Source organism: Hippichthys cyanospilos, chromosome 9, assembly GCF_059441005.1.
Source record: "Hippichthys cyanospilos isolate Australia breed blue-spotted pipefish chromosome 9, RoL_Hcya_1.0, whole genome shotgun sequence".
In the NCBI taxonomy this organism is placed as follows: Eukaryota; Metazoa; Chordata; class Actinopteri; order Syngnathiformes; family Syngnathidae; genus Hippichthys; species Hippichthys cyanospilos.
The window spans coordinates 13,693,228-13,704,344 of NC_142377.1; the positions used below are offsets into that span (position 1 = coordinate 13,693,228).

The following is an 11,117-nucleotide window of genomic DNA, read 5'->3' on the forward strand; positions in this document are numbered from 1 at the left end:
CATTTCATTTTTTTTAACATTTCGTGTTGCATTTAAATTTACATTGCCTCACTTTATTTGTCACTTCATTGGTATTTGTTTATTATTATTATTATTATTTTATTATTATTATTATTATTACTATGAACCCCGTTTGAAGCGAGGGTTTCCGGGAAAAATAGGCAGGAAAAAAGTAATTCCCATAATGCATTGCCGTGCCCACGTATGCAAACAGGAACATGGCTGCCGGTGTTTGACACAGCAGCACTTTATTTCTTGATTTCTGTCGGCCTGACAGGGACAGCCGTCTAAAGTGAACTATTCACATTTGTCTTACGTCTGCGATTGAAGTAGAACGTTTGTTGGGTATTTTTAACCCAAACTCTGACAACGGTGATTTTTTTTTTGTTGCTCACCAAGCAAACAGGTAAGAATTAGCTCGTTAGCTCGGCGGCTTACTCAGCCTTATCAATTTGACATCATGTCAAATCACCACTGACTATTTATTTGAACGCTACTTCAAACTTAATGGTAAACGATTTGAGACTTTAAATCATTCAATCCCGTGCTTATTCCTGAGGTTTTGGTACGGTACTATTTTATTCCTGCCCAAAAAATATGGTTGCACGCTCTGTAACAAATACACTATTTGTAAAACAAGAGCACAGTGTCTATTGATAGGAATCACTTCATAACATAACTCTATCCTGACAAATATCTTTCAGCATGCATTTTTATGGCCCCGAGATTATGTCAATAAACAATTTAGTTCAATAACAAATCATTAATGGAAGCCTCTTCATATATTCTTGTTATTTTCATATTGCAGTAAACCTTTTGTCTTAAATTTTTTTCAGTGACTCATCATGGCCAGTCCAAGAACAAGAAGAGTTTTGAAGGAAGTCAGAACACAAGATGAAAATAATGTAAGCCCACTGATGACTGTTTAATAATTACATGAGATTGAAACAAATTATCATTGCTATATTTCTGATGATCCCGAAAACAAACAAACAAACACACAATAAAATGAATTCAATTATGGTTTCATGACAATAAACTAAATTGTTAGCTAAATGAACTGCCTTGGTCAATCCAAACATATTTCTGCAGTTGGAGATTTTCTGTCTCTTTAGACATTCAGTGGATTTAGCAAGTCAACCGAGCTGATTCTAAAACCTTTCCTGACATTAATATAATCTATGACTGGTGCAACTGGGATGTGGCAGTGCTTAGATTCAGCCAATCCCATTTAAAGTAATGTTACATAGAGAGTCAGCATACGCCTGTCACCCTTTAAAGTGCGCTTGAAAAAGTAAAAGTAAAGCTTAGCTGTTCTAGTAGGCTTTTCTTGTGGCCGGTGCTCAAAAAGGAATTGCTTGCATGCATATATGCACAGTCTGCTATTGCTGCTGTGAAATCACTCGCTGATGCCATATAAATTAATGATTGGAGTTGCATGGTACCTTGTTTGATATTACAGCAGAAGTGATAATATTTTAGATGACCTTGATGACTGCAGTAACCGTATGACATAACAGTGTATTGAAGGAATAATCCTTTCTAAATCTGCTGTACAATGCATTGATTTGATTGCATATTGATGATTTTACCATTTATAATCAGCTTTTCACTGCCTGATCAATTTAAGAAGAACAAGAGAAAAATGGGTTAAAAAAACTAAATAGCCTTGTAGATTCACACAGCACTAGCAGTTACTTTTACATCAATGTCGTTCGTATAAGTGAGCAATGTAAAATAGTGTTCTGGCTCCACAATTGGGTTTTGGTGCAGTTCAATTGAGTTTTTTTTTTTTTTTTTAATTATCATCATTTTTTTTTTAGCAAATGCTATTTTGCATGTCATCACACAGGAACATTTTAATCATATTAAAAAGAAATACTGCATTGCTGATTTTGTGCATCTATTTTTATTCCTCACAGCTGTGCTTTGAGTGTGGGGCATTCAACCCTCAGTGGGTTAGTGTGACCTATGGGATCTGGATATGTTTGGAATGCTCTGGAAAGCACAGAGGCTTGGGTGTCCATCTCAGGTAGAAAAAAAAATGAATGCATTCATTGTTGGCTACCGCTTCCGACTTTGAACTTACTTAATTAATGATTCAGCATCCTTGAATTGACACACACTTATTATCGTCATGTCACATAACAGTCGATAACATTGAATAACTCATTATATAATGGGAAGGATTGATTTTCAAAATCCTGTTCCTGTTTGTTTTTTAGGTTGTTTTTTTTCCCCCTAAAATATGACCTAAAAATTCTCGTGTGGTCTACATTTCTGTTCTGTTTGCAGTTTTGTACGTTCTGTCACTATGGACAAGTGGAAAGATATTGAGCTTGAGAAAATGAAAGCAGGAGGCAATGGCAAATTCCGTTTGTTTCTCGAACTTCAAGATGATTATAATCCCAACTGGACCTTACAGGAGAAGTATAACAGTCGAGCTGCTGCACTCTTTAGGGACAAGGTGAGCTGTGGAGCAACCTGTGGCCTCCTAAAAATGTGTGAAAATGTGTTTTATTGTTTTTTTTTCTTTACATTTCGACGGTTACATCCCTAGCTAGCTGGTTATCTTAAAAAATGTAAGTTAAACAAAGAATGTCAACCTAATTTCCTTGCACGTAAAATACATATTTAGTAAAAAAAATGAACCATCTTGAACATAGCTCTTTTAAGATAAATGAATAATAGTCAAATGATCATAATTTTTATTCATTTATTTTTTAAGTTTCCTCAAACCATTTCACTACACAGATACATCTTGTGGTGCAAATAATTTCCCTCAATTTATACTATTTGATACTGTTGGTACTGTAGGGGAAAAAAATAATATTTGTAAAACATGATTGAGTCTTTCGTCGATTTATTGTGACATTTTCAGGCTTAAGATTTTTTTTTTCACCTTTGACCTAAAAGTCATAAAAATAATTTGTCACAACTGTTATTCATATTTGTCATCTTATTAAACAAAAACCCACATTCTCTTCTTCATTTTGTTCATATAATTTTTGTAAATATGATTTGTTAATCAGTTGTGCCTGACTAAATAAAGATAAAGAAAATAATAATGTTGTATGCATCAGGTTGCCACTGAAGCAGAGGGGAAGGAGTGGTCTATCGAAACATCATCTGCCAAAAACTGGTCATCACCTAAACCCAAAAGCAGCCTTTCTTCCTCCCATCGGTAAGACTGAAGGGAGGTTGGTATATGCTCCAGCAAATGGCTCACCGTTAATGCTGTGAACGTGCGCCACAGGTCCGGAGGTTCTGGAACAAACTCTGCCACATCTGGTGATAAAGCATTCGAAGACTGGTTGAGTGACGACGTCAACTCTTATCAGAGGTAATAACTTTGTCTTCCGATCAATGATTTATGTATGTTTGTCTTTTTAAAGTTTTGTCAAATCTTCTTCAGTGGTGGTGGTTATAGTGGGAATCAAGAGAACCGCTATGTCGGCTTTGGCAACACGGTGACACCAGAGAAGAAGGATGACGACTTCATAAACAATGCTATGTCCTCCATTTATTCAGTAAGGCACATTGGAAACGGTCAACAGGTTTTCCTGAATGACTCACTTTCATTTATTCTGATGTTTTTTTGTTTTGCAGGGTTGGAGCAATTTCACTGTCGGGGCCACCAAGTTTGCTTCCATTGCAAAAGATAATGTAAGAACTCCATAGGTTTAACTTGCATTTTATTCTTATATATATAGGTAACTCATTTATTTTATTTTATTTTTTTACATTTTCCACCCAGACAACAAAACTGGCAAATCAAGCAACTTTGAAGGTAAGAGTGATGTGGTTGCTGACAATGTCTTTCTGGGACACAATACACAATGATCGCATACATCATTATCTATATTTATGAGAAATCTTTTTTTTTTTTTTTAACATAGATCTTGTCCCTTCTTTTTGTATTTCTTAAAAATACAATTTGCCTCATTTTATATAAAAGCATGATGTTCTAACCACTGTTATTTTACTATCTCTTTGCCTTCTCTGGACATAGTTAAGGGGCTATAAGGCGCCCCCAGAACCGGTAAAGCACCAAATGAGCGCATGAGACATTTCCTTGATCACCTTTGTTTTTCATGCCATGTCATTTTAGTTTTCTTGAAAAAGACAACAATTGCATGAGAATTTTTCATGTCTTGTATTTGTGTAGTTTAATTTTATTTTGGACCCTTCGGCTTGCAAGATTGTATTTTATTTTCGCTAGCAAGGACATTTCACAAACGGTGGCTGTTACCTGTGGATTGTTGGCTACAGCATCATAAAATAGGTGCCATGTGATTATGGATAATATCAGGAATCCTTTTCCAGTATCTTTAATATGTGGGAACTGAAAAAAATATTTACTCAGGGTATTCAACAGACTTGCAGGGCAGCGGGTTATCCATTTATGCATAAGTTTTTTGTGCTGTCGAGGTGTAATGGCACACACGCAAGAATATAATTTGAATCAATCCTTAATTATGTTCAAAATGATTTTCTCAAAAAGAATCGCTAAACTGTGCCCTTACATTCAGTCGAACTATCTTTGAGTCATTACACCGACAAGTTCCTGCACATGGTCATCAGTCACTTCATGCCAAGCTGTCAATTTAAAACTGTTTAATTGAAGTGACTTTTTTCCCCCCTGTGACTAGGCAACAGAGTTAGGACACACAATAAATGAGACTGTTATCAAACCTACCCAAGAAAAGGTAACATTGATGTTTGAAGTTGTTCAGTTGGTGGTAGCTCGCAGTACTTCAAGCAAAACAGCTTCAGATGTGAATGTGCTATTTTCTATAGTGCTTGCTTCTCCGCTTCACGTGAACGTACATTCTTTGACAAAAGCAGTGCATTAACTCATTCAGTGCAAAGTATTTTCTAAACTGCCTTTATTCTAACACTTGAAAAAGACTCTTAAAATATGTGTAAATAAGAGTATGTGTAAATAAGTCTTTGGGATGTAGTTAATAATAAACTTTCCAATTGTTTTAATGGGGGATGGAGATTGGAGTTAATTATTTTCTCCACTTTTTTGGTCTGTGCCATTCTTCTTTTTTAACTGCTTGTTCATATACTATTATTATACCATATATGAGTTGATACAATTCATTTACAATTATTAAAAAAAAAGGATTGGTTTGTTGGCCTATTTTGTTTTATTTATATATATGGGTATATATACAACTGTTGGAAATTGGACAAGCATTGAATGCATCTGTCTTTTGCATAGTAATGTACGGTTGGTGTAGGTTAAGGCACTTGCAGCATGCACTTCTACGGCATCTTTTCTTTCTTACTGAATGACTGTAGCCACATGTCCTTCTTATACACTAACTTTGTTGAGGCAATTTTATGAAGAAAGTGGAATCAACCAAAATGCTTACTTTCTGCTTTTCTATAGCTACAGTACAGTACAGTGGATATGAACAATATCTACACACTTCTTTTCAAATTCCAGGTTTCTGTGATATAAAAATGATGTGAAAATGAATCCTTTAAAAACTTTATTGAGAGAATAATGTGCAGTTTAATCTTTAAAACTCATTAGAAAATATTGACCAATGTTTTGGCCAAGGTAACCTATATAGTTGGTGCACAATTGTGCACACCCTCTTCTAATGTCGCATTGTTCAAATTTGACCACCTGGAGGGATTTCTGGCAAGTACTAGCTGTTAACTTGATGTGATATAAATCTCTCATTTTGATGTGTCTCAGTTCTGGGCTAGGTTTTCACCAAAGAAAAACAAAAAAAAAACTGTCTGCATCTTTCAAAACACAATGGGTCAGGATCTGATGAACCAAGACTCGAAGCCTGCCACCCACCCAAAAAGAAAAAAAATGCAAAAGATTTTGTTCTGTTTTTCAATTAAGGTTTAGTGTTTACAGGTCACACTTTAACGTATGGGAAGTTTTCAAAGGATTTATCTTAAATTTTGGAATTTGATCATGGGGTTGTGTAGCCGTTTTCGCACCACTGTGATTGTTCTGAAAATGTGTTATATTTTGTTTAAATCTCGACAATTTGGCTCATCCAGGTTAAAGATGGCAAATTGCTAGATGAAATGACTGTCGGCATCACTGAGTTGGCAAACAAGGTAGGATGGATGGCAGAACTCTGCCTCACTGAAGGTGCAAAACCAGTCTTGAAAGCGGGAAGCACCATAATGGTACCATTATTCATCGACAATAATGTATTTGTCAAATCATAATTATGGGGAGAAAGCCTATTCAATAAATGTAAAAAAAAATCATGGCGTTAACCCTTCTTATTTCCACCCTCAAAAGAGACTGGTTTTGTTAAAACGTGTTCATTATGTGTATATTAATTGTATGTGCTGCTGTTTTTCTTGCTGCCGTCTTTTACTTCGGTGGTGAGTATTTGTGTGCACAATTTTTTTTAATCATCACTTCCCTTTTTTTTTTCTATAGACAATAAGATTACTGTATGTTCAAACTAGGGCCCAACCAATATGGACTTTTTTCTAGGCCAATAATGGTTTTTGGCAGGGAAAAAAAAGGGATTCTCAAATAACCAGGCGATTCATTTAAAAAAATTATAATAAATGAAAAAGCATTTGTTTACTCCCGATGCATTTCAGTATGCTTCAGTTGTCCACAGATTTTCACTATTTATGGGTGGACCTGGTACATATTCACTACAAATAGCAGTGGTCAACAGTAAATATATTAAAAGAATAAACTAAAAACACTATCTGGCTCAAATAAGTTATGAAACATCACACTCTAGCGCAAATAATTAAGTTATAAAGACATCATATTGTATGTGTTAGTGGGTGTTCAATTTAACACCTTGATGCTTAATTAATGTTGGCTTATGTACTTGATATTTTTTTCCATAAACTTTGCCTTCTGGTTGTGTGTAAAGTAGTGATATCCAGGTCAATTTTTGCTCATCTTTTTTGTAGTGCTCATTTAATCATTGCTTGTAAAAACTTAAGATTTGCTTTGTTTTGAATGACAGGTTTACAGAATAAGCCTATCAACATTTTTCATTTTATATATTTAAGGATACAATATTATGGCAATAAATAATGACACTGGTGTTACTTGTATAGAACGGCTATAAATTTCGTACAGTACATACTGTATAAGAGTAAAAATAATCAACAAATCAGCTCTTTGAAGGGCCATAATCAGCTCATTTATTGTTCAGTTCTGTGTTGAACCTATATTACATATTAAATGTGGAATTGAAGTTGTAATTGAATACGCAAGTTGTGTGTAATTGTCAAAAATGTATATTTTTAAGTGGAGTCTCTGCTTACTTTAGATGCAGGGAGCCGGTGCCAAATTGACCAATCTCTTCTCGGGAAAACCAGAAGACGGGTAATAATGCACTGAATAAAATTGTGGAAAATGCTGCATACCAACTGAATTATACCTGAGTACAATTTGTTTCCTTGTGTTAAGGGCTGCCGGCGATAGCTACCAGAACATGGATGCTACTGAGGGATATCAGGGCAGTTCCAGCCAGCCTGTCACAAAGGACTTCTGGGAAACATTTGGTAGCAACAGCTCCCTAAAGGCCAAGAAATCCCCAAGCAGTGACAGCTGGACCAATGCAGATAATTCTGCAAAGAAGAGCTCCGACAGTTGGGACAATTGGGGCTCTGATGCCGCATCCAACAACAAACACAGCACAGAGGAGAGCTGGGAAGCCTGGGACAACAACTGGGAGAATGCCGAGGGTAAGGCCAAAAAGAGTCCCTCGAAACCAGCTGAAGACACCTGGGGTAATGTAGACTGGTAGTCATCTCACAATCATCAACTTGCCCTTTCTTCCTTGCTTTCATTCATCATGCCACTGGCACCTAAGGGGGAGGAGCCTTTTGTCCCATTAAATCCATTCAAATGCTCAATGGTAAACAGAGGCCCTAGGTTTACATTAGCTGCATGATAAAAGTCTTATTCTTAAATAAAATTAAAAAAAATACAGCTATATTGACTTGAACTTATTTTATATTATTGTAAATTATTGCCCAAAGGGAAACAAGTGTATATAAGATCCTAATTGGAATAGACCTATTGGTAAATAAGTCAATGTTCATATTGTATACTTGTTACACTGTGATACTGCAGCTCATATTACTTCCAAAAGAAAATGATGCACGAAAAACAAAAAAAAATACTAAACAATTTCTGTAAATCTTTGTAAATACAGAATGAGACACCTAGCCCTAACCTTAGTCTTGTTCATGTGGTCAGGTGCGCTGACTCAACCCCAGGACCATATCAGTCTGAATTACTTACACACTGTTATCATGTTACATAAAACATTGCGAATAAGTACAATAAAAATAATCAATATGAAAAAACTTTACCATAAAGATAAATTATTCATACAAGCCTTTTAAATACTGTATATTTAACACCTGTCAACTTTCTGAGATATATGCCACTTTCCTAAAGCTACTATCAAAAATGATTGTTCAAAACACCCCCTTCATGGCTTCTTTCCAATTCATTGGGCTGAAATGGATCTCTAACAACGCATTCGATAATTTCAGCCAGTCATGTTAATTGAGGGGAATAGATGCTTCTTTTTCATTAAATTGATGGTAGACTAATTTTTGGATATTTTTCTATTTTTTTTTTTTTTTAAGACGCGATGGCATTTTAAAAGTTACACATGGAGTCAATTCAAATTGTTCTAGGTGTTTTCTGTAGCCCATGCAAAACTGCCACTGGATCAGTATGAAATATTGATATCAAACATTTTCATATGCTGACATCACATTTTGTGCTGCTTCTACAAATCGTGAATGCTGAATGTTTGAATAGGTCTAACTCTCATCCCTTCATTTGACTGGAACCAGCAGACACTCGTAGCCAAGTTTCACATAAATCAAACTAATTGGCAAGGTTTATAACTGCATGCACCTTTTTATAATGTTGCCTTTGAATCTATGGCAAACGTCACAACTCAATCCATAAACACCGCTATCTTTGTTTCGTGCATTTGCTGTTCTTGTGCTCAGGCCCATTTGGTGGCATCTTCCCATTAAAGAGGTATGTTGAAGTGTGTTGAAGAGTTTCATTTAGACACATGTAGCAGCCATGTTAGAGCAATTACAATGGGGGGGGGGGGGGGGGGGGGCAGTCCTAGTCTGTCCTCTCTAAATTATAGAGGTTCACTGTATATTAAAAACGCAGACAGACAGACAAATGATCAGTGTTATGGTGATTTAAAAAACAAACAAAAAAAAAAAAAGGTTTTTGGGCTTTACTCGGAAGAAATCATACCAGTTTGTTCAAGCAGCATAATTCTTTGTAATACAGCAAAACACCCCACCATGCTTTTTTTTTCCCCCTTTGCACACCAGTTTTGGTTTTAAGTCATATCTGATGACAACAAAATTATTCCACTCTCTTTCTACCTCAAAAGAGTTTACTACACAGTATGCAGTATGTCTTAGTTGTGTCTGCATTGTTATGATGTGGATTTCATGTTATGTTAAAGCAAGACAAAATGGGGCTGCAACAATGTATCTATTTCACTGTCAATACAGTGCAATGATTTAAAAAAAAAAAAAATCACTCTGAGAACAGTTGTCCTGCTGGGCCAGGTGTGTTCATGTATGCTCGTGTATTTAAAGCCTTAAACTGTTCTTACCGCTCCTCTTTGTTTGGTTCCTACTCATGTACCTTATTGTGTGTGATGCTGTGAGTTTTACATGTTTGTAAATGAACATCTAGTATCACGCTTGAGTGAATATTGTCACCTGAGAGCTTTTCTATGAAATCTTTTTCTCCAATTTCATGACCGCATGAAATCTACCTTATATTCATTAAAAAAAAACTATTTTCTCTTCCTGTGAGTAAAATCTGAAGTGAATGTCTTGTATTGGTATGTTTACTTAAGTAATAAATCGGTGAATGTGTTACTAAACAAAATGCATCCAGGTGTTGACATAAAAACAAGTGACAACATATCTGTTGTGTAATCCAAATTGAATTCTACATTTTAAAAAATGCTCAGCAGCTATGCCTGTAAAATTTTGCAACAATGCTGTGTTCATGTTTCTCATGACAGATGTTATTTTTGATGTTGTGCACGAGATATGTGGTGTGAAAATTAAAACATCCAGCTGTTGTCAAATCCTCAAAAGTTGTTTCTTCAGTGTATCCGAGTGGAGTTCTGTCTGCTTGCCCTCTTCCAAGTTTCACCAGCAGCAATCCCATCCCACGAGTGACCCAGTGATACTTGCAAAACTGTAGATATTCTCCCTGTACACATGCTTTTTGTGTTGAATAAATGGTGTTGTAAATTCACTGGTACTTTGCATAATAATGAGCATGTGGGACACCTCGTTTTGAGAAGAACATGCTGAGTGCGACGCACAACCAGCGGGGATTCTATTAGTGTTTAGGGATACTGAACTGACAGACAGAAAACACAAATATAACTACACTGCGTAAGACTTTATCAACAGGAGGAAAAGATAAAGGCGGAGCTGGAATTTGGGTCTCAAAATATATTTCATCCATGTAGTCTGATTGCACTCGTGTCTAGCTTATTGTTAAAGGGGCACACACAAAAAACTAAGGGGGGTGGGGTGCTGAAACGCTCCTTAATAATGGCGCTGGTGTAAACAACGCAATTAAAAACATCTATGGGGAAATTATGTTGCGTATGGTTTTCCTGTAGATCAAGTTCTATTTCGCCCCTCCAGACCGCCAGAGGCGGTGCTTAAAGCACGGAATAAGTCGTCCGGGGCTCTTAGAACAGCTATTAAATACGAAGCAGTTGTTTTACTGCTTGTAAATATACCAACAGAATGTTTTAATTGAAACAGAGTACTTTGCAAGTAGTCGGACAAATTGAAGTAAACTAATCTCTGTACGACAGTATTAAAAATGGTACGAAACAAAGTGTGAATGTTAAACGAAAAACATTTTTGATTTTTGTCTTTTTTATATACAAAAGAAGTCGCTCGTGTCATCTCCTTCGATAGCTCAGTTGGTAGAGCGGAGGACTGTAGGAGCACAGTGCTGAAATCCTTAGGTCGCTGGTTCAAATCCGGCTCGAAGGAATTTTTTTTCACTCTTTGCATTTCGTAATTCATACTCGTTAGTTTGATTACCACAATTTATT

At 36.0% G+C, this 11,117-nt stretch overlaps 1 protein-coding gene and 1 non-coding gene across 10 annotated transcripts; both read left to right on the forward strand.

The window, feature by feature from the left end:
- The first annotated feature begins 205 nt into the window (after nt 1–205).
- Nucleotides 206–9,104, forward strand: arfgap1 (ARF GTPase activating protein 1). 9 transcript variants are annotated; one of them, XM_088423935.1, is made up of 14 exons: nt 206–406; nt 837–905; nt 1,923–2,032; nt 2,296–2,467; nt 3,084–3,184; nt 3,257–3,343; nt 3,416–3,530; nt 3,610–3,666; nt 3,758–3,790; nt 4,013–4,042; nt 4,653–4,709; nt 6,037–6,096; nt 7,293–7,348; nt 7,433–9,104. In XM_088423935.1, the coding sequence occupies exons 2-14, from the start codon at nt 846–848 to the stop codon at nt 7,770–7,772; spliced, it is 1,278 nt and encodes a 425-aa protein (XP_088280061.1). In that variant the 5' UTR covers nt 206–406; nt 837–845; the 3' UTR covers nt 7,773–9,104. The 9 variants fall into 9 exon arrangements, with proteins under 9 accessions (XP_088280061.1, XP_088280062.1, XP_088280064.1 ...); XM_088423936.1 differs by having other exon boundaries at nt 7,299–7,348; XM_088423938.1 differs by lacking the exon at nt 6,037–6,096 and having other exon boundaries at nt 7,299–7,348.
- Nucleotides 9,105–10,967: 1,863 nt separating this feature from the next.
- trnay-gua (transfer RNA tyrosine (anticodon GUA)) lies at nt 10,968–11,055 on the forward strand. Its single transcript is given in 2 exon segments — nt 10,968–11,004; nt 11,020–11,055. It is a non-coding gene; the product is annotated as a tRNA-Tyr (tRNA).
- The last annotated feature ends 62 nt before the right edge of the window (nt 11,056–11,117 follow it).